At 44.3% G+C, this 23,699-nt stretch overlaps 1 protein-coding gene across 3 annotated transcripts; it reads right to left on the bottom strand.

Moving 5' to 3' along the window:
• Positions 1 to 220: 220 nt before the first annotated feature.
• On the bottom strand, positions 221 to 15,436 carry dtx3 (deltex E3 ubiquitin ligase 3). Of its 3 annotated transcripts, XM_086046292.1 has the most exons (5): positions 15,248 to 15,435; positions 11,863 to 12,038; positions 10,818 to 11,617; positions 6,874 to 7,091; positions 221 to 5,025 (listed from the first exon to the last, which is right to left on the bottom strand). In XM_086046292.1, the coding sequence occupies exons 2-5, from the start codon at positions 11,873 to 11,875 to the stop codon at positions 4,950 to 4,952; spliced, it is 1,107 nt and encodes a 368-aa protein (XP_085902418.1). In that variant the 5' UTR covers positions 11,876 to 12,038; positions 15,248 to 15,435; the 3' UTR covers positions 221 to 4,949. The 3 variants fall into 3 exon arrangements, with proteins under 3 accessions (XP_085902418.1, XP_085902426.1, XP_085902408.1); XM_086046300.1 differs by lacking the exon at positions 11,863 to 12,038 and having other exon boundaries at positions 15,248 to 15,436; XM_086046282.1 differs by lacking the exon at positions 15,248 to 15,435 and having other exon boundaries at positions 11,863 to 12,555.
• Positions 15,437 to 23,699: the final 8,263 nt, after the last annotated feature.

The raw sequence follows: 23,699 nt of genomic DNA, 5'->3' as shown, positions 1-23,699 counted from the left end.
AACTAAAGACTTAAGTGACATTTTTTCTGTCTGAATATCGTTTTGGGACTGGTTTTTACATTATACTTTTTTTAAAATCAACCTTTTCAGTACAATCATTTTGAACAGTCATTCTTCAGACTTCAAGAGAAATACTTAAAAAAAAAATTCCACCCATACAGAGGAGGCATGCCGTAATTTAAATTGGTTGGTGATGGGTGCAGACAAATAGCAAACACACTGCCAAACAAAATTTTATTCAAGTATTAAAATGTAAAGCACATTATTCAGAATATCAACAAAGTACCAATTGACCAAAAAAAGTAAAATTGCGACCTTATCTGTCTGGAGCATGTGTAAGCTCCCTTCCCAACTTTCTCATTCACATATGATGCATAGAAATATGTTTATACAGTAGCTTTCGCAAAACTACAATCCTGCGTCCAAAAAGATCTGTTGGTCCCTTAAACAGAAATGATGGCAACAAAAACACTCAGGTGAAATGCATGTAATGACATAATGTATGACTAAGCCAAGCAGGTTTACTGCACTTGCACGGAGTTCACACATGTCAATAACCGGCTTAAATTGGCCTGCGTCTTCCGATAATAGTCAGCAAAGGCCCGATTCTCTGATGTCTGGAACATGTCCCAGGTTCCAACATTAACAGCGGCTCGATGGCCCGGGGCTACCATGTGACTGCGTTGGGTCACCCCCAGTTCACTGATACTGGACCGGCTGGGCCAATACAAATTGATGAATTTATAAATGTGTTAAATATTTTTTAAGGTTTTTTTTTTTTTTTATCCACTTTATCATGTTTGCTTTTTACCCCCTGCTGTGCACATTCCATCGACCCCATTCAAAATACATTGTACTTACATGCATTTTGGCCAGAGTCCACTTCACTATTTCATCCACAGGTAGGCCTACCGGCGAAATATAAATTTGATTAAGTATTGTTTTAAATCACAGTACTTATATACTGGGGAGTGGAGTAGATGTAAATTTTATTAGTGGATGCTTTGATCGCCATATATACGTGCATTTTGGCCACAGAGACTAGACACTTCACTTATTTCATCCACAGTTTTTTTACATAATTATATAATTATGTCTTTTTTTTGGAGGAACCCCGATCATAACGACAAACGGGTCTCAAAATACAACCAATGACCTCTACTAAACGCATTGTTAGAAATAAATAATTTCCTCTAAATTTAATTTAATCTTTTTACTGCTTTTGCGGTTTACCACGTAATTTCATACACGGCAACCACATTGTTGAGTGCGCAATGCATTCTGGGATGACGACATGGTCGGGTTGCTGCCTACATTACTACCCTCTTGAGCACAGCAACATTTGCTAAGTAGTGCCAGTATCAGAGAAAAGGAGTCAAAATCCCACACTGTGTGACTTTTGGATATAAATGTCAACGGGGAATAAACAAAGTAAGCCTTTCTTAGCTTTGCTAAAAGAAATAAAGTTAAGAAAGCAGTGGGAGGACGTGGTGGGCGCATCCACTCAGACATGCAAGTCCAAAAATGACCAACTCTAGCTTCCACATGTCCGTGATTTCCGTTTTCATCCCAGGCTTCTTCCTGACTTTCCTCATGTCTTTGGCCATGCTCTGTGGTTTGAATTGAAGAGGAGCTACCCTAGGTTGCATTGCAACTTGGACAATGGTGACATATATGCAAAGTTTCTACAAAACATTCAACTGGAAATTATTTTTGAAAATATTATGTTACTAACACCCAAATAAATCATAAAGAGCAAATATGTCATTACAGTTGGGGTTCCTTTGCCTTCTTTTAAAATCAGGGCCAGTGTCGTTTGTGACCCCGATGTCCTCCTGAGTGAGGCTCCCTTGACGTCGGCTGTGTCACCTGCATAGAAAACACTCAACCCACCTACGTATGGATATTTTGAACCCCTTTGTTATTTGGGATTACAAATCCTTATATTTGCGGTCAACATAACGTGAGTTTTCAACCGCCACATAGTTACCACATATCGTCGCTGTCATGTGAAAAACACTTATGTCCATTTTTTTTCATTTTCTTATTTTTGCATGAATGGTGTTTCCACATTACAGATATCGCATTAATGTGAAAATTTAAAAAGTTTCCAAAATTGGAGATAAGTGTGTTTTACAGGACAGCGACGATATGCTAACAGTTATTTGTGCCTTTTCTTTGTATTTTTCCGTATCATAGTCCCTTGTAGTAATATGCTGCCTCTCACACTGACTTTTTTTTTTTTTTGCTTGTCGTAGGGTTTCCCATTTTGTTAACATCGGTAAAAATGTTACAAATCGGTATGTGCGTAACCTGCTTAAGCAAAGCGGTTTGATATATTGATCTATTGTGAGAATCTTTCCTCTACAAACAGACGTTTCCCATGGACTGTGGAAATACAACCACAATGTGATTAGCTTCTATTCATGAGTCATGTCATGGTCAACTTTTTATCAAAGTGATTCTCAGAAAAGGCACAACAAAATCCACACTGTGACAATTCTAATCAGATTTGCTCTTAAATTTTCTTCATTTCCCCAAACTGCATATTATACAGTGGGTACGGAATGTATTCAGACCCCTTGAAATTGTTCACTTTGTGTCAGTGCAGCCATTTCATTTTCTCATTATTGTACACTCAGCACCAGAGGTTCACAGAAAAAAAATCTGAAATTTAGAAATTTTTGCAAAACTGAAAACTCCTATGGTCATAAGTAGTCACACCCTGAAGCACCCTTTTGAGTTAGTATAGCCATGAGTCTTCTCGGGAATGATGCAAAAAGTTTTTCACACCTTAGGTCAGGTGGAGGGCTGCAGTGATAGTTGACTGTGTTAACGTTCTCCCATCTCCCTCCTGCATCTGTGGAGCTCAGCCAGTGGTCTTTGGGTTCTTCTTTACCTCTCTCACTAAGGCTCTTCTCCCACGGTTGCCGTTTGGCTGGACGGCCAGGTCGAGGAAGAGTTGTGGTCGTCCCAAACGTCTTCCATTTGAGGATTATGGAGGCCACTGTGCTCTTAGGAACCTTGAGTGCTGCAGAAATTCTTTTGTAACCTTGGCCAGATCTGTGCCTTGCCACAATTCTGTCACTGATCACCTTGGACAGTTCCTTCGACCTCATGAGTCTCATTTGCTCTGACATGCACACTGAACTGTAAGTTCTTAAGGCCGAGATACACCAATCCGACGTCAGGTGTCGTGAAGCGTCGTGGCATGTGATTGCGCCGTCTGATTGGTGTAGTGTCCAACCGTCGTAACGTCGGACATCGTCAGGAAGCGCTTGGTGCGCATTTCAACATGTTGAATCGGCGTCGGGAGTTGTAACATTTGGTCACTCTGAGCTAGCCAATCAGCGCTCGGAGCACCAACGCGAAGTGACAAATGTGGGTAAGCGGTGAGCACGCCTTTACCGCCTTAATCTTCTTACAAGTACAAGAGCGAGGGTTGACAATTTAAGTATTTCACGATACTGTGTCAAGAATGTGAGGGTTTACTTCGCATGGGAGTTCATCGTGAGTGAATATAGCTGAATGCATTGTATTCGTTTTTATAATCCGCCCCCGACCAATAGCTTTCCAATTGGATTTTTCAAACCATGAGAAATAGTGACTACCTCCGCCAATGGTATGGAAGGGTTATTACATCTCACGCATGCGCAGGAGGTACTTTAACGTGGTAGGGTTGCTGCCCACATTGCTACCCTCTCGAACGCCACAGGGGGTAAAAGTGTCGGTCACTGTTGGCCAACGTCGGACTGGTCTAGCTAGGTCTTTATATAGACCTTTCCTAATCACATCCAATCAGTTTAAACACATCTGGACTCCAATAAAAGGAGCAGAACCATCTCAAGGAAGATCAGAAGAAATAGACAGCATGCGAGTTAAATATGAAAGTTTTTTTGCAAAGGGTGTGAATGCTTATGACCATATGATATTTCAGGGTTTTTTTTTAATAAATTTGCAAAAAATTCTACATTTCAGATTTTTTTTTGACAAGATGGGGTGCTGCCTGTACATTAAGGAGAAATGAGAAATAAAATGAACTTTTTTGATTGGGGCTGCAATGACACAAAGTGAAAAATTACAAGGGGTCTGAATACTTTCCGTACCCAGTGTAGATCATCGATCCAGATAAACATTTGCAACAGTCGCGTGATGTTAAACGAGCTTCAGCGGGCAAATTTCCCAATTTGACAGGGATAGAGGCATCAATTTGATTTGATTTAAAGAGCTTTTGTGCCTTTGATTTGGTTTAGTGGCTTGTATGCCCTTCATCATTTGACATCATTATAAATCAGGTAACTACTTATGAGATAAGGACAGTACTAACTAACCAACCAACTAAGGTCTTATGGGCTCGATGCCTGAGACATCTTGGGATAACATGGGTGAAAGAAGCCCCATCACTGATTTCAAACACTCCCCAATTTAGTTGGATCAACACGGATAGTAAAACAAATCACAAACAAGTCTTAACTAATGACATCAAGCGACTACAGACAGCTGCTGCGCAAAAAAAAAAAAAAATACAAGAAGAAAATAGGTGCAAAAAAGTGCCTGTAAGTGCTTTAGATTGCAAAAGTATTTTTCAGCTATGGTATTCGGTCATCTGGGAAAGAAGGAACTCAATTTCAACTTACACAGGATCACAAAAATGTGCTTTGAAAAAAAAGAGGGAATCCCCAGAGCAGAACTAAACATTCAAAACAAAAATGTGTCTTCATGACAGAGTCATTCCTAAAGAAATTCTGAAGCATGAGCTGCGCTCACTCGTACCTCCCACACGTAGTCGCACTGAGCTCAAGTCAACTAAAGTGGGAGCACAGCGACATGGACACGGCTGCAGCAGCACCTGTCTGCTGAGGGCCCGCTGTCGAACTTGACGCGATGTCTTGGACACACCATGACAACATACCCGCCCTCAAGTCCTGCCCACTCCTCAAGCTTTCACTTCATTCCGCAGTGATGCCTTTCTCTCGCAGCTCCTCAGTCACGCGCACCAGGTAGGTGGGGTCTGGGTAGCCAAAACTGGGAAGGGGGGAAAACACAAACCAAAAAAACATCACTCCTGCAGTTTCAAATGTCAGGAACTTTGAAGGTAACATCTAAGCATATCAAAGTGATGCAAGGAGGGCTGTAGCCTATCCCAGCTGACCGACAGCTTGAACTGGTCACCAGTCAGTCACAGAGACAAATAACCATTTCTAGTCACATTCACACCGTCACTGACACTTATTAAATTGCCTGATATTTATATGCTCCGCTTTAATGTGGAGACCTCTGTGACGTGTACTTAGTCACCCAAGCACTTAATTGGGCTTAAGCTTAGCAAGTAGCATAGCTTCTCCCGTCTTCCCCTCAGTTAATTACTCCTTGTAATCCTTTCATGGGAATGATACCTACAAGTGTCGCTTAATCACCGTAATGGAAACGGAATACTGACGTAGGAGTGAAATCGCAATGCGTTTAGGAGCGATAGTTGCCAGCAAGGTACATACAGGTTTTGGAGAAACGCCCCTGCTTATTTCAGCGAGCCAATGCCAAACCACATTTGTGTATGTGTTCGTGGCTTCGCCTAAAAGAGTGCGGGTACTCGACTGGACTGGCCTGCCTGCAGTCCAGACCTGTCTTCCATTGAAAATATGTGGCACATTATGAAGTGAAAATTTGACAATGGATGTCGAATGTTGTTCAAAGAAAAGGTGATGTAACACGGTGGTAAACATGACCCTGTCCCAGCTTTTTTTGGAAGGTGTTGCAGCCATAAAATTCTAAGTTCATCATTATTTGTTAAAAACGATCAGTTGATCAGTTACAACATTGATCAGTTACATTAAATATATTGTCTTTGTAGTCGATTCAATTAAATACAGGTTGAACATGATTTGCAAATCTTTGTATTCTGTTGAACACAACATCCTAACTATCCAATAGATGGACATTATCTAAAGGAATGACAATTAATTAGCTAAGAATACACTGTGCTTGCTTATTTTACCTTATCACTACATCCATATTGCATGTTTTTCCAATATCGTGCAGCCCTTGTAAACTGAAACGTTGCAAAAATTGCAGTACTGTATTACATTTATGGCTGAGATGTATGTAAACATTTGACCACAATAATCATACTTATATATAATTATAAATGCCCTCAAATTACAGCTGTGTCTGTGCTTAAAGCACATCTTGATTCATTTATTTCCACATCTTTATTCATTTATTTCCAATCGATTGTGGCGTTGTACAGAGCTGGACTGCTGAAAATTGTCATTGTCAATGTCCAAAAATTTTTTAAATGTCGTTGGTGTCATATCGTCGCTGTTTTTACATGAATGCTGTTTCCGCGTTACAGACATCGCATTAACGTGAAAATATTTTTTTTTCCCCAAAATTGGACATAAAGTGTTTTCCACAGGACAGCAATGATATATATATAGGTTTTAAACGGTTACTTTGATGTGTGGGGTTGGTATTGGTAAAACAACTACGCCGTCCGAGCCACCTCTGCTCGAACTTTGAAGCCACACTGCCACGTCACCGGCTTGGGAACCCGGGCTGTTAACTCCACCGTTGTTGAAGGCTCCGAGGAGTGAGCTTTGACTAATGTACACTTGGGCAGTGCGAGCTGGAATTGGCTACATTGGGTTAGCAATGTTGTGATGTTAACATGGCATCCAAGCATTTCACTCTCCAGGCGTGACTAAGTTTTGATTGGGAATGCATGGAGAAGGAAGACAACGCGGCCGCAAGAGCTTTCTACGCATGATGGAAATAAGTTGCCCACGCGCACTCTGTGCTTCGAGGGATTGACAATCATAGCGATAGTGGAGAAATTGAAACGGTCTCAGTTAACGAAAGACAGACATCACGTACCAGCGGGGCCCGCCCCATATTGAGGTCTTGTGGTGAATGTCGTTCCAGGTGATGACATTTTGCAAGCCCGTCGTCATGGAGGTACCGATCGTGAAGGTAAGGCGCTGCTCAAAGGCCCGGCGCAGCAGGCCAAGCACACGGTTTCCGTCGGGGCTGTCAGGGAGGTAGGCCAAACGGTCTGTTCCTGGGTACCGCACGCCCGGGTTGGGATGCTCTGGCTGTTGGCATCAAGAGTTCACAACACACTCCGTCAATAAGGTCTGGGCTGATTGATGAATACACAAGAACTACAACTGTGGCTAGGGCTGAATGATTACGACAAAACCAACAATCACAATTATTTAGATTGACATTGAAATGACAACTAATAAACAATTACTAGGAATGTATTTATCAAAAATCTATATAGTGCTTAAAATATGCATCGATGTAAAAAATTAAATAAAAAGAATTGATTCGCAACACCACGTTAACTATAGCCACTCTCTCATGTCAGGCGTGTCTGCAACGCACATGCGCAGTAGTGGTGGTAATCCGGGGTCATCCGTGATGTAAACACAAGCATTGTGGATAATGGTGTCATGACTTCCAGAGTGAGTGTTTACAACAGACTCCGAAGGTCCGGGCACATTTCACAAAATTACTTAAAACGATGTAAATCTCCCTTTCAAAGCAGCATGGCGGTGATAAGATGAACAAGCATCTAAAACCAGCACGTTGTTGCTGATGCCCGATTTCACTTCTCACACTGGGACAGTCGTTTCTGGAAGATAGCTAGCTAGCATGTCTGATGGAAAGCCGCACGCACGTCCTGTTGTGGTACGCTAACATTTTGAAGCGTCTACTACGGATTATGGAGGCATTAGTCAGCTAACTCACATTTATTAAAAACCAAAACAGTTTTTGTATACCCGCGGTTGACATCAGACAGCAAGAGAGGACATGTGCTGCCTCACGGTCACAATGACCACTGTAGCTTTTATGAACTCAGACATCTCACCACTCAAAGTTAACAACATGACCTATTTCCCACAAACCCTAAATGGCAACAGCTAACAATAAAGATATGACATCCCTAGGTTGTTAGAATATACTAATTTAGAGTGCTAAAAACATTATGTTCCTCCTAATCTTTAAAGTGTTTTTCCATTCCGGGTGCATTCCACATTTTGAATGTGTAGATCAAATTATGCATATTAGAGAAGCAAAACAAAACATTTTGGATTAAATAAAAACAAAATTAAAAACCAATATAATTGTTCAGTTAAATTGTATTTGGCACAATGCTTTTCCCTATGTTTACTCATATGATTTCACTCTCTTCTACATTTGAAAAAAAAAAAAAAGGCTTGGGAGACGTCTTCCCGCATTGCTTTATCTGATTAAATGAACCTTAACACTTGGCTGATAAGAGCTCGGAAGTCTCAGGGTCAAACGTCCCATCTCCCAAAAATTTTCCTACAGACTTCAACTGCAGCGGCTACAGTGCTCATATCAGCAGGCAAGAGCCATAAGGATTACTTTTCAAAGGCAGTTCATGTAAATGACGCCACACACTTTGACGCTGACAGCATGACACAGTTGCCCTTCCAAATGGTCACTTTTTAACAAACCAGGCTTACTGTGTTGTTGTAGCCAGCAAAATTGCTACTGTGGTTCTGACGTCCCTTTGTCCCATAGACCAAAAACCATGGAGATTTGTCCGAAATCTCACTCATGTTTCTCGAAGGGAAAATAGTGTGCTGCTATGCACAGTATAATTTTAAAGTGGAAGTCAACCGCCATATTTGCTTTACAAGAATATAGGGGCGTAACTGTACGCTAAATCACGTTTCGGTTTGGTTCGTTTTTTATTGGAAACTTCGGTTCGGTATATTTTCGGTACAAAAAATATTTGTTTTTTTTTTGTTTTTTTAAAACATGTTTATTTTGAAAAGATGACAAGTAAACTGTACTTTTTTAAAAAAAATTAATAAAAGCGAACCATTCGGGTGATATTCTAGGAAATTACACCAGAATTAAAAATACACTAACAATAAAGATCTCTTAATTTTGTAAATTATTAAGACACTGAAATCTTTAAACACTAAGCAGCAACAGCCTATGACACACCTAAGTATTCAAGTTAAAGTCAAGTTGTTATTACAGTACATATATCCAATTTTTGCTAACTATATTAAAACTATTTTTAAAAAGAAAAAAAATACAGTAACTTTAAAAAGTCTTTATGAAATTGTATATACTTTTTAGGCATTGAAATCTTTGAATGTTCAACAGCATATTATAACGAATTGGGTTATCTGTGTTGTGGTTAGATTTGTGTGTTGCCGAGTTGTGATGTTTCCGAGGTTCATGAATGCATCGTACGGCAAGCGAGTGGAGCAGCGGAGAAAGAAGAGCGCGAGCAGTTGTACTGGGATTAATAAAAACGTGATAATTGAACTACGTCTGACAGCGTGTTCCTGGAAGACGCTACAATATGAAAATCTCGCTATTTAAGTTTGACGTTTTTGCTCCCTCGTCTGATGATGCCGTGCATGTTAGACGTGCTACCTGCTGCCCATCTCATGTATCAATGTCGGCACACAACCTTCGGACTTAGCCACGTACCTTTCCCCTTCTGCGTTTTTAACAGGACAGCCAGAATGTTCCCAAACAGGAGACCGCAGTGTACGGAGGGAACTTCGAGCTCTGGCTCTTTTCTGGCTGTCACTGTTGTGCCGCCACTCTCCATTACCGCATGCAACAATCAATAGCGCCCGTGTGTAAGCTCGCGTTAAGTGGACCGAACCGAACATCCCATACCAAAACGTTTTGATTCACCCACGTGTACCGTTACACCCCTACAAGAATATGTTCTATGCAGGCCCACAAGTCGAAACGTGACATTCTGATTAATATTGCGTTAGTGGAATATGTGTTAATCAATAAAATCCACCCGTTTTTGCCACTTGCTGTTGACTGAAAATGACATCAGTTGCTCAGGGCTCAGCTAACGACCAATCACACCTGTTTTCTGAAGCTGAGCCATGGATGGCCCTGCAACGTGCCCAGTGATTTAGCCAATCACACCTGTTTTCTGAAGCTGAGCCATGGATGGGTCGTTAGCTGAGCCCCGCGTAACTGGGATGCCATTTTCAGTCGACAGAAGTGACAAAATGGCCGCCCCCTGAGGTTGCTAACAACGGATGGATCTTGGTGCTTAACTCATATTCCACAAACGCAATATTAATCAGAAAGCCATTTTTTGACTAGTGAAGGCGCATAGTACATATTAATGCAATGGTTTTTGGGGGGGTTGAATTCTGCTTTATGTATAAAATGTTGAACGAGAAATGAAATGAAAACCAGTTGGTAATTCATTATGAAGTGGAAATGTGTTTTGTCTTCAGTACTTATAACCAAACATCTTGGGGGGAACTGAATACCCAATTATTCGATAGAATTTGCAGTAGTATATCCAAATACCAAAATATTTGAGGCTGCCCATTTTTGGAATGTCAGTGAGTTCTAAGTCATTATTTTAATAATTTTGCAAATGATTTCATCTTTGAAGCATTAATAATAATGTGTGCAATTTAAACGTTTTGATTTTAAAAATCACGTTCTGCTCATGTGTCAACGAATAAACATTTCATACTGAAATCACACGTTTTTTTCTCCTTTCCTTCCTTGGAGTATGGGAAAGATTTTTAAACAAAGATGCTTGTGAATACTTTTGTTGATACTCTGTATAAACAGAACACGAGTATATGTAGTAAATAAACAAGTTATTTACATATTGCTCCATCTTGTGATAAGATTGGTGCTTGGTTTATTCAAACTTTGTGATCACCTCAAAAATCTTGATCATGGAGTCTTCTAATCAATACTGTCAGTGTAATTCCCAACCCTAGGGCGCGCCATCAATTTTTCCATGTAAAAATACCAGTCAGAGTACTCACAGCCTGTAAGCCCGGAGGGAAGCTGTAGATAATGCAGATGCACCCGAAGCCTTCATGACCTGGGAGCTGAAGGGCGGGATCCCGCTCAACAATCATGGTGCCATTGGCAGGTTGGTTACCGATCAGCTGGCCGTAAACGAGGCGACACACAGGACAGGCCCTCTTCACCTTGAAAGCTTGATCCAGGCAGCAGCGGCAGAAGGAGTGGCCACACTTCTCCAAGGTGGTCTTGTCTACAATGTCCCCCATGCAGATGGAGCAAGAAGTGTTGTCATCCACCTCGCTGTGAGAAGTCGCTCCACAGTCTTTCCGGTGGGCTGTCTCTTGGAGCACAGAGAAGGCCTCTTCATCCGCAGCTTTACGGAACTTCTGCTGCTGCTGCTGTCTCAGAGAGCGGCGGGACGGGGGCTGGGGCGGAAGTTGGAGCAGGTTCCCCTCGCCATTTGGCTCCAGGACACCCACACAGGGCAGCAGAGCCCTCTTCCTTTTGGGGCCGCCATCCTGCTTGCTCATCTCCTTGCGGGCACAGCGGCACAGATCGATGAAGGCTTTGCGTGTCTCACTGGAAACGGGAGCGTCGGCCACCCCGGCCATCCTGGCGCCTGGCACCGGCTGCAGCCTCACCGCGCAGCAGCCCCCCCTCTCACCCCGCCGGACGATGCCTGCATTCATGCCTTGCTTGTGCTGGAAGTCTAGAAGCCAGGGCCTGCCGGCGGCGGCCAGGTAGTCCCACACAGCCTGTGAGACCAGCACCTCATCACTCCCCTGGCCAGCCCGCACGCTCATCTCATCAGATGAAACTGCAGACAAACAAGGCAAACAAAAGTGTCTCCACAAGTACATAGTGTATGTTGTATAGCACACGCTGCATTTCGAGCAAACGGTCGCCAGGGCTTCACATGACACATTTGCGGGGCTGTGCGTGGTGCCACGTAAATAACAACCGACACGCAACACCTGAGCTGCGATCAGCTGATCACGAACTGAGGCTGTAAACAATACACGACTCAATGGCGTGACAACACACAAACACACTGTTGGTTACCTTGTGAGCCCATAAATCCCCTCAATGGCAACGGAGGCTTCCAGCGGGCGAGAAAAGGCGAGCAAGACGCGATGACTGTGCGGAGGAGCCAATGTTATCGCAGCTGCTCGGCGGTCCGCCATTCTCCGACGGGAGTTAGCGATTTCGCAACATCGGCTCAGCCGACGGTTTATTTCCTGGTGATATTCAACAAACCTTAATTATTATCTCCACCTTGTCTTGTGCTCGCTAGCTGAGCTCCACCGTCATTTGTTTGTTTTGAACGTAAAGCTAGCGGTGCCCCTTGCTAGCAGCTTTGTGGCCGGTGAAGCTTAAAAGCGAGGAGGAAGAAGAGGAAGAGGAAGTGCCGCCTGGTGGTGCGGCTCTAAAAGCGAGTTGTCTTGAGTTAGCGTCCAAAATCGAGCAATTGTGCTATCCGGCGAATGCTTCTCAAAGATGGAGACCGATACTTCTGTTGGTAATGCCCTTGGACTTTTTTTCCGGAAGCCTCGGCGACGTGACACCGCGCCCTAGCCACATAGTGTACGTTTACAAATAAAAGCGTATCCCGGAAGTTCGTCAGTGTTGATGTGATTGGCTGGAGGGGGGGCTGGCTTTACAGTGATAAATAATGGCTCACTTTATGACAAAATGTACCTAATTATGACAACGGTGTACCTAATATGACGTGAATGCCGAATGTAATTAGCGCGTGAATCTAAACTGCTAATTAAAACGTTGTTGTTATTTAGTTGCGTGAATGCAATGTACACTTGTTCCTATCTTTCACTCTCCACTTTTTCGATATCAAATTAATTCCACATTTCCCGACAGATTTAAGCCATTCCAACTATTAACATATGTCAGAAATTCAGGACATGTGTGCTATTATTCTCATTCCCCAAATTTGACATTTTGAACTGCCTCTCCTCAAAAGTCCTCCCTTATTTCCAGAGGTGGGCATTCATCCTATCCGACGGACCGCTACTCTGAAATTCCTTCCTACCCGTCGAACAGCCTAACAATGCCCAGTGCGCTTGCGCACGCATGCGCACAACACCAATAAGTGTATCCGTGGGAATTTAGTAACTTTTAAAAAAAATCAGTTTCAACACAATTACAAAAACGCTATACATTGCTTAACCCCATCCTTCCCCACTCTACCCAAACAAAACACTCTCTTTTGTACTTGACATCCTAATTACCAGAGCTGGGCACTTGACCCTTTTTTGCCGGTCCAGCCGCAACCCGCCACCCTTGACCTGGGTACCCTTCCGGCCTCGATCCTCCAGTCTTATTCATAAACATTGTCGGCCCCCGATCTTTAGATAATTTAGTGGGCCGGACTAAAATCCACCTCCGGCCTTGCTCCATCAAGCCCTTTTTAAAAATTTGTCAGCCCCCACCACCGGCCCCAAAAACCGGCGTCCGGCCAGGCCGGCCCTGGGACGGACTGCCCAGCTCTGCTAATTACCAAAGCATAACTGAACATCCATATATAAACAAACTACATACACACTTGTACAGTTTTCAACATCCACAATTACATTGGATACCCTATATAATAATAATAATAATAATAATAATAATAATAATAATAATAATAATAATGGCGGCACGGTGGTCGCCTGGTTAGCACGTCCGCCTCACAGTTCAGAGGTCGTGGGTTCGATCCCGGCTCCGGCCTCCCTGTGTGGAGTTTGCATGTTCTCCCCGTGCTTGCGTGGGTTTTCTCCGGGTACTCCGGTTTCCTCCCACATTCCAAAAACATGCTTGGTAGTTTAATTGGACACTCTAAATTGCCCCTAGGTGTGATTGTGAGTGCGGATGTTTGTTTGTCTCTGTGTGCCCTGCGATTGGCTGGCAACCGATTCAGGGTGTCCCCCGCCTACTGCCCAAAGACTGCTGGGATAGGCTCCAGCTCCCCGCGACCCTTGTGAGGACAAGCGGTATAGATAATGGATGGATGGATAATAATAATAATAATAATAATCATCATAAATGGTATAACAAATAAGTAAACCAAAAAAATTAAACAATGAGGTTACTGACTGTAATGTAAATTATGTCTAGCTATTAGTTAAAGCCTTCGGTAGGAAGTTTAGGTCCATGTACACAGATGAGGCTCCAGTATGCCCGTGACCCTTGTGAACACTCTTATTTAACTGCTAACTAATTAGCAGATTCAATCAGATGCAGGTGTTTATTTTCGAACTGAAAATTACAAGCGGATTCCGTAATTCCTCCCCCTCTATTTGCTCTAAAAAGAATTTGACTGACTCCAAAAGTGTTCTTTCTTGTTTTTTTCTTCATTCTCAGTTATGTTCTAGACAATAACATGTTCTATGTGCTATTGGCTGGCAACCAATTCAGAGTGTACCCCGCCTACTGCCCAAAGACAGCTGGGATAGGCTCCAGCACGCTTGCGACCCTTGTGAGGATAGGCGGTTAGGATAATGGATGCACATGCTTACACTAGTCTAAACAATGCATTCTGATTAATATTGCATTTGTGCAATATGAATTAAGCAGCAAAATCCACTGATTTTTATCCACCTCACTATCACTTTCTGTTGACTAAACATGACATCACAGTTGCTTAGGGATCAGGTAATGACCAATCACGGCTCACAAAAACATGTGGATTTTGCTGCTTAACTCATATTCCACAAACACAAATATTAATCAGAATGCTGTGTTTAGACTAGTGGGGCTACATAAAACATAATATAGCAAAGAAAATGTTGGGGTTGACTTCCTCTTTAAATTAAACACACAAGGGTGCCATTTTGAATGAAAATAGAATTGTGGAACAGCTGTGAGTTGTCTTTCACACAAAGTTAAACATTTCAATCATCCCCCAGGAGCAGTGATTCCATAATATTTGCTAGGGGTTGTACAATACAGTACAATACCATTATTTCTTTATATAGCGCATTTCACAACAGCTACAGCTGTATACCAAAGCACTTTACATACATTAAAACAACAAAATAGCAATAATATAACAAGTGAAAGCAATAAATTACACACAAAATACTATATACAATCTCCTCAAATCCTCAAAACAACAGAAAACTGTCAGTCTCACGTCGTATCAAATGCCAAAGAATAGAACTGTGTCTTCAAACAGGTTTTAAAAATAGACAGAGAGGAGGCTTGTCTAACATTTACTAGAAGGTCATTCCAAAGGGAAGGACCAGCTTAATTGGTATTGGTATACAAGGCTTGGTATGGCTCCAATCACAAGTTCCACTTTATGTATGTTATTCTCTTCCTACTTAAGTCCCTTATGGGGAGTTTAAAAAACATGTCCCGCAATCATGCCATTTCCTTTAAGACTACATGCAGTGCCACACGCTATTTCACCTGGCCAAAAGGTACTAGCTTTCAATTGGACTCTCACCTTTTGTATTCCTTGTGACACAAACGTCGGCACTGCTCTGTTTCCTTGTGCTTGGAGCACACAAAACAACCCCACCACCCCAATGCTACAGATCACAGCCTGTGCATGGAGCATAATGGGATGGCATAAGAGCGGTCTGGCTGGACCGATCGTAAGTGCTATGATCTTCCAAGGTAATGTGTGTGGCATCGTTGCCACAGCTTTTATATAATTGCAAACCTTTAATGCTGTGTTCCATACGAGCTGCAGAGGATAGAATCGGCTGCTTCATGAAAGCTTTGATCGTGCCATGACATCATTGCCTTTCTTTTATGACCTCAGCAATAAGTTTCCAAAGCATCAAAATTTAAAACCAAGTCTTTGGGCTAAGAAAAGTAGTAGTTCACACTAATATGTTTTGAAGACAGAAAAATATTTAAATTACTTTATACAACTTTTTTCTAACAAGTAACCCTCTCTACGCAAACACCATTGATGTAGAGGGGGGATGGTTCGGTCTTGTTCCTCCTGAAATCGATGACGATCTCCTTTGTTTTTGCCGTGTACAGCTCCTGGTTGTTGTCCTTACACCAGGTTGTTAGTCTCTGGATCTCCTTTCTGAGAACAGGCCGACCACCGTGGTATCATCCGCGAATTTGACGACGGCGTTATTTTCATGGGCTGGACTGCAGTCGTAGGTGTAGAAACAGTACAGGAGGGGGCTCAGCATGCAGTCCTGGGGTGATCCGGTCCTCTGTGTTCGGGTGGAGGAGAGGTGGAGGCCAAGTCTCACAGCCTGGGGCCTGTTGCTCAAAAAGTCCCTGATCCAGGCGCATGTGATAGGGGGAACTGGTGCGAACTGCTGAGTGTCGGGGTGGGGGACAGCCCTGATGTGCTGGGGAACCAGTCTCTCCAAGCACTTCATAATTATGGGTGTGAGGGCAACAGGGCGGTAGTCATTGAGGGTGGATGTTGGTGACCTCTTGGGGACTGGGATGATGGTGGAGGATTTCAGGAGGCGATGACTACTTGGGCCAGTGAGAGGTTGACGATCATGCAGAAGACGTGTGAGAGCTGGTGGGCACACGATTTGAGCACCTTGCCGGGTACTCCGTCAGGACCAGCAGCCTTCCAGGGGTCCACTGCCAGGAGCACACGCCTCACATCATGTTCCTTGACAGTCACTGGGGGGGTGTTGGGGCCTGGGGGCGCACGGAGGGTCCTTTGAGATGAGTCAAAGCGGGCAAAGAAGCAGTTCAGTTCCTCTTCCAGCGACACACTCAGGTCGCCTGGTGTTACATCAGAGCCTCTGTAGTTGGTGATGCTCTGTAGGCCCTGCCACACCTCCCGTGGTCTGTTGCTGGCAAAGTGCGACTCTAACCTCCTCTTGTGGTTTGCTTTGGCTTGTCTGATACCTTTCTTCAGGTCAGCGCGAGCTGCACTGTACAGAGCTCTGTCGCCTGACCTGAAGGCGGTATCGCGGGCCTTGAGGAGTGAGCGGCCCGGCTGGACATGGAGCAGCAAGGAGACTGGCCGAGGTGGGGTAGGGGTATGACTCTGGAACCGTGCTTGATGTTCAAGTACACGTGGTCCAGAGTGTTTCGTCCTCTTGTTGGGCACTTTACATGCTGGTGGAATTTTGGGAGTACAGTCTTTAAGTTGGCCTTATTGAAGTCTCCCGGCACTATGTGAACACCATCAGGGTGGACCCACAGCTGTTTGTTAATGGCGTTTGATAGTACAGAGAGCGCCGTGCTAGCGTTAGCATCGGTGGGAATGTAAACAGCAGTGACGATCGCTACTGTTAGCTCTCTCGGGAGAAAATAAGGCCGACATTTAATGAACAGACATGTATTCAATATCAGGGGAGCAGTGCTTCTCTATGACCAAGTTGTTGTTGCACCAGTCCTCATGCACGTAGATACAGAGTCCCCACCCCTGCTTTTACCAGAGTTTGCCGTACGATCTCCGGAATGCAGCGAGTGTCCGGCTAGCTGGACGCTAGCATCGGGGGATCCTAGGCGTTAGCCAGGTCTCTGTGATAACGAGCACACAACAGTCTCTGACGTAGCGGTTTCCCAGTTGGAATTCCAAGTCGTCCATTTTGTGGGCCATGGATCTGGCGTTTGTGGGGTACAGACTTGGCAGAGGTGGCTTGTGTGGGTGGTTTTGTAGCTTTAGCAGGAGCCCGGACCTGTGGCCCTGCTTCCGCTTCCTCTCCCTCCGCCGTCGCCTGCGTTGCCTCCCAGGCCCGATAATGATCCACGGTGAGCCCGGTGGCCTCGCTATTTCATCTGGGATGTTGTGGTAGTCCATCGAGACAGTTTGTTTGTGTCTGTAACCGATGTCCACGATGTCCTGGCGGGTGTATTGTTGGTCAGCTAACGTGGACATTGACATTGAGACTTTGGAACATTTACTTTGTTTGACTGTATACACCAAAGTGTTTTGGGAGCCGTTTCACATCTGGATATCTGAGAAGCATCTTAAAGTCAATCCAGAAATGTTCTTTACAACATTATGTTCTATTCAGCCCCACTAGTCGAAACACAGCATTCTGTTTAATATTACGGCTCACTTGTTTTCTGTAGCTGAGCCATGATTGGTTGTAACCTGACCAGGGGCTGTTCAAAGAGGCGCTCCGCGGGCCGAGCATCCCCGCCACCTAGGGCTGAGTGATTTATCACTCCTCCTAGCAAACTCCCCGCTGTCAGTGAGTTCCCGACACCGACCGCTGTCAAGGGCTTACAGGAATTTACTCACATGGTGAAACTACTACCACCGCTTCCTGCCCCGCATTGCAACTGTAATGGTCAGAGCTGGGCACTTGTCCTTTTTTGCCGGTCCGGCCGCGATCCTCCACCCTTGACCTGGGTACCCTTCCGGCCTCGACCGCCCGCCCTTATTCATAAAATGTATCACCCCCCGCCCCGTTCCACCCCCCGCCGGAAAAAAAAAAAAACGTGTATGATGCCGCCGCGGTAGAGATGCTAACGGAAGAGGTTTATTTAAAGACCATTACCTGGCTAAGTTACGATTCAAACCCGCTGTGGACACGCTTCAAACATGCTTCAAATGCGCCATTAGTACTTACCCTGCTGCGTGTGCTTACTTCCATTGCGAGCCCTGGGGTTGGTTTTGTCGTATTGTATAATTATTTGGGTCCAACAGACGACAAGTTTGCAAGCATTGAACAAGTTACTTATCTATTTTCCACACTTCCCCTCCTTCACACTTCCCGGCCTTCAAAATAAAAGCATACCAGCAAACCACTATACAGCAGGTTTGCTACGGCGTATTTCCGGAAGTAGGAAAGACGCCAGAAGAAGTGCATGAACTCCACCTTGATGTGCCAGCGTTTGAGTGCTGCGCGCAGCTTGACTATACTCGGGACACAAGTTGTTTTGAAACAGTTATGTTCCAAGTCGGGTGGCGTCGCTTCAAAAAGACAGCGACAACAATGGATATTGTGCCTGCTACAACCATAAAAGGACAGAGATGACTAGACGATTTAATTTCATTGCGATTTAATTTTATTGCGATTTAATTTTATTGCGAAAACGATCTGGAAGGTGGCGACTAAGGGGTAGAGTAGCTTCTTTTTACACATACGCCGCTGCCAAACTAGTTTGCTTTGCAGCAGCAACAAGCTGGTGGTGCATTCTCTCTTCCGTGTGGGAAACTGTATGTCATCGCAACATGTGACATAATGGACCGACAACAATTCCTGATGTGTGCGTGGCATGTGTTGCTGACTTTACCTGTGGTCAAGATGTGTTCCTGAGCCGCTGGAAGCGCCGTCCGCGCCACTCGCATTCGCCAACTTTGTTTTCTTCTCTACGCATGCGCGCAGGGATGAATCGCGGATCGATTAGCTCTAGGGGTGTAACGGTACACGTGGGTGTATTAATACGTTGCGGTATGGCATGTTCGGTTCGGTCCACTTGCGTTCGGTTCGGTCCACTTATTAGCACGAGCTTACGCACGGATGCTATTGATTGTTGCATGCGGGAGAGGAGCACTAAAGAGAAGCCTGGACGCCAGAAGCCGTGATAAATCATAAATGCTTGGACAAATGGAATTATAATGGCATACGCAAACAAGCCAGAGCTCGACGGTCCCCCGTACACTGTGGTCTCCTGTTTGGGAACATTCTAGCTTTCCTGTTAAAATCGCCGATGGGGAAAGGTATGTCCCAAAGTTGTGTGCCGACATTGCTACATGAGATTGTTGCAGGTAACACTTCTAACATAATAACAAATATCCGACTTTGAATGTTTTTTAGACAAGGAAGCAAGCAGTATTTTTAGCCAAAAACAAAGTACAACAGCTCTGTTCTTCGTTCTCCGCTGCTTCTCTCACTAGCAGTACAATGCATTCATGAACCTCGGAAATATCCCAACTCAGCAAAACACAAATCCGACCACAAAACAGATAACCCAATTCGTTACAATATGCTGTTGAACATTCAAAGATTTCAATGCCTAAAAAGTGTAAATAATTTCATAAAGACTTTAAAGTTACTGTATTTCATTATAAAAATAGTTTAAATACATAGGCTGTTGCTGAGTGTTTAAAGATTTCAGTGTCTTAATAATTTACAAAACTAAGATCTTCATTGTTAGTGTATTTTTTATTCTGGTGTAATTTCTTAGAATGTCACCCGAATGGTTCGCTTTTATTTTTTTTTCAAAAAAAAATGTACGATTTACCTGTCATCTTTTCAAAATACAGTAAACATTAAAAAAAAAAAAAATCTTTTTTTTGTACCGAAAATATACCGAACCGAAGTTTCCAAGAAACCGAATCGAAATGTGATTTAGCGTACCGTTACACCCCTAATTAGCTCCCCTTGGGACCTGCCTGTGGCCTGCATGACGTCATCCTAATTTGTATGTTGTGCAGATTCGTCCTCTCGCAAAGTGATTCGTATCCTCAGATGGCAATTAGTGTGTAGTGAAGATTCGTAGTCGTACAAGCAAGAGTTGTATTCACGAAACAATGCACTCATAGTTTTTATTCGTACTCACAAGAAAAAACATTCAAAACCTCACAATTTTGATTCGTACTCTCAAGAAAAGAAGTCAAACCCTCACAATTTTAATTAGTACTCACAAATTATTACTATTACGGATATGAATCGTTAATCTTGCATATGCCTTTTTGACAGCTATCTTACTCCATCATTTTCTATATGTACTGTACGTTAATTGTCCACTGGGGGCGCCTGTGCCTAATTAAACCGCTCCCGCTGCCGGAAATGTTTGGTTGAACTCTGTGGCGTGCAGTAAGCTAAAGGGACGACTGAGTGGCAGTGGCGATGGCCACATTGGACATTTGGCTTTGACTGACTATATATACACGTCTTAACGACTGTGAAACGACCACCTTGGGTCCCTTCATGACGACGCCATCTTCAATCACCAGTTCATCTCGAAATGTGAAGTACTGGCGTACCCTTGCTGGCAAATTAACTTCACGTCTGGGCCATCCACTTTGTATGATTTTGCAGATCGCCTGCAGGTCTGTGTCTCTCGCACTGTGGTCTCTGAGTTCGTCAAGACGTGTGGAGGAAATGTTTTGGACAGACATGACCTCAAAACTCATCTCCTTGTTTCTATGCCATTCTGTCATTTCCAGCGGAGCGTGAGATAAAGTGTCTGCCAGGTGCATTTGCTTGCCTTTCTTGTAGACCAGCTGGAAGGAGTTTGAAGACGCAGCATCATGCACTGCAATCTGAAAGGGGCAGAGTGAAGGGGCTTCGACAGAATGGTAACCAGAGGTTGGTGGTCGGTCTCAATCTGTATGTGCTTGCCGTATGTGTAGGTCGTTGAATTTGAAGCAGGTAAACACAACAGCCAGCAGTTCCTTTTCAGTTTGCGCGTAGCGCATCTCAGTTGGTGTCGAGGTACGAGAAGCCTAAGCGATGGGGGCTCCGTTTTGCAAACACGCCGCCCCAAGGACATGCTGAGAAGCATCGCAGGTGATTTTCACTGGCTTGTGTACGTCATAGTATTTTAGCGTCGGTGGATTGACGAGAGCTCTCTTAAGCGCTTCAAAAGCAGTTTGTTGTTGTTCATACCAACACCACTCAGTGTCCTTGTGCGTCAGCTGGTGTAGGGGGGCAGAGATCTCGCTGATGTGTGGGATGAAACAGGCCATGTAATTTATGACACCAAGGAAGCGCCGTACCGCTGCGACGTTATCGGGTGCTGGCATTTCCTCGATCGCCTTAGTTTTGGGTGGGTCCGGTTTGAGTCCGTCGCTCGTGAACAGGTGGCCAACATAACTGACTTCACTCTGTCTGAATTTGCATTTTAGTGGGTTGAGCTTTAGGTTGACTTGGCGTGCTCGATCCAGAATTTTCTTCAGGTTATCGTCGTGTTCCTTTTCACCGTTACCCCCGACGATAATGTCATCGACTATTATCGCACACGGGTAGCCAGCAAAGATCTGCTCCATTGTGTGTTGGAAGACCTCACTGACAGAGCTGATTCCGAATGGCATCCTCAAGAACTTGAATCTCCCAAAAGGCGTGCCAAATGTTGTCAGCTTGGTAGACCCTTTGTCCAGGGGAATCTGCCAGATGGAGCTCTTTGCGTCCAGCGTGGAGAAAATTGTGGAGTGTAGCATTTGGGCAGCTACGTCTTCCACTGTGCGCATAGGATGATGTGGGCGTTTAAGTACTTTGTTTAGGTCTTGTGGGTCGATGCAAAGTCATAATTCATCAGAGTGTTTCTTATGGGTCGCCATCATGGCCGGGACCCATTCACTCGGTTCCGAAACTGGGGCTATGACACCCAGACTCGTCATCCGGTCCAATTCAGCTTTGACCTTGTAACGCATCGCAACTGGTATGCGGCGCACTGGCCTGACAATAGGCTGTGCTCCAGGATCGAGTGTCATCTTGTAGGTGACTGGAAGGGTGGCGATATCGTCTCTGAAGAGGTCAGCATATTCTTTGAAGACATGACATGCAAATTCAGACTCCTCCTCAGGTCAATGCAGTAGGTGTACATCCTTACTTAAGGCGACAAGGCCCATCCGGAGGCTGTCCCGCAGACCAAGTAGTGGCTGTACATCACGTTGTACTACCTGGAATTGTAGGTTGTACAGCTGATGTGCCAAGTGGCAAGGTACATGCACTGAGCCGGTGAGGGAATTTCATTACCTCCATATGCAATAAGCCTTGCTTTCTTTGAGGTGTCTAGCTTATCTTTGCATTTAACTTGTGTCAGGACCTCACTTGATAGCACGTTGCATTTAGCTCCAGTGTCCACTTTGAGTTCCAGTGGTTTTCCATTCACGTAAACTGTACAAAATAGTTCCTCCTTGTTTTTCTCTTCCTGAGGGCCCTTTTTTCCAACTGCATCCGTGGCTACAGATATTCCATCAACATAACGATTCGTCCCCACTGTTCGAACCCTGGGCAGCGTCAACCACGTTGACTGTTCTCTCTTGCCCGCTCCTGTGGGTGCTCTGTGATGATCTGCAACATAGTTTGAAGTGATTCCATTTGTTACAGTTGCGGCATTGCTGGCCAAATGCAGGACATTTTCTTCTGTCCATGTCATGATTTAGCCCACAGTTACTACAAGAAGTATTTGACTGTGTTATTCCACCTGCAGTAGAAGTCTTTTGTCTGAATTGGCGAGGTTGCGACTGCTTTGCCCTAAAACGTACGGTGTCCACATTTGTGGCACTCTGTCTTGGTGTAGCAAGAGTCTTGATGTGTTGCTCTGCAAGTTCGTGGATTTGGCAAGTTTCAATTGCTTTCGCCAGGGTTAGCTCACTGTTGCGCAGCAGGATTTTTCTTACACTGTCATTAACACTGTCGGGACGGCATGGCTCAGTGGTAGAGTGGTCGTTTCCCAACCCGGAGGTTGTGGGATCGATCCCCGGCCATTGTGACCTTGAGCAAGATACTGAACCCCCATTTTCTCCTGATGCTGCATCATCAGTAGGTAGATGAGGTACAGTGTAAAGCGCTTTGAGTACCCAAGGTAGAAAAGCGCTATATAAGTGACAGCCCATTTATCATTTACCATTAAGTATGCCCGTGACCAGTTTGTCCTTTACAAGCTCATCCTGGAGATTTCCAAATTTGCCGTCAAACACCAGTGGATCTGGTTTGCGGAATCCCTCTGCCACTGCATCCCTCTGCTAATGTTAGCACTTACTACGAGTTAGCACACGTATGGAACAGTCCCACGCCTCTCCTTTCTCTTTCTTCTTCTTTTTTTTTTTCAGTACTCGTCCAGGCGTCCCTCCGACGTAGGATGTGGCTGGTTCGAGACTTCTGACACCATGTTTTATGTGCTCCTCATAAAAGACAGCAGTTGGTTTCATACGACGTGTTTATTAACACTTTCAAACGGATAGCGATCCAACCATTTAGACACTGACCTTCACTTCCACGCATGCGCACATACCACCCTTGGACTCGTATGGTAGCTCATAGGTGACATAATGC

The sequence above is a fragment of the Filicampus tigris genome, chromosome 1, assembly GCF_054856515.1.
Source record: "Filicampus tigris isolate MCC_2025a chromosome 1, RoL_Ftig_1.0, whole genome shotgun sequence".
In the NCBI taxonomy this organism is placed as follows: domain Eukaryota; kingdom Metazoa; phylum Chordata; class Actinopteri; order Syngnathiformes; family Syngnathidae; genus Filicampus; species Filicampus tigris.
This window is presented reverse-complemented; position numbering and strand designations above follow the sequence as displayed.

Excerpts from the sequence above, each read along its gene's own strand:
- dtx3 (XM_086046292.1), bottom strand. Across the intron at positions 7,092-10,817 it reads TCCCTCCGGGCTTACAGGCT|CCAGAGCATCCCAACCCGGG; the intron begins GTGAGTACTCTG and ends TGATGCCAACAG. Across the intron at positions 5,026-6,873 it reads ATATGGGGCGGGCCCCGCTG|TTTTGGCTACCCAGACCCCA; the intron begins GTACGTGATGTC and ends CCCCCTTCCCAG.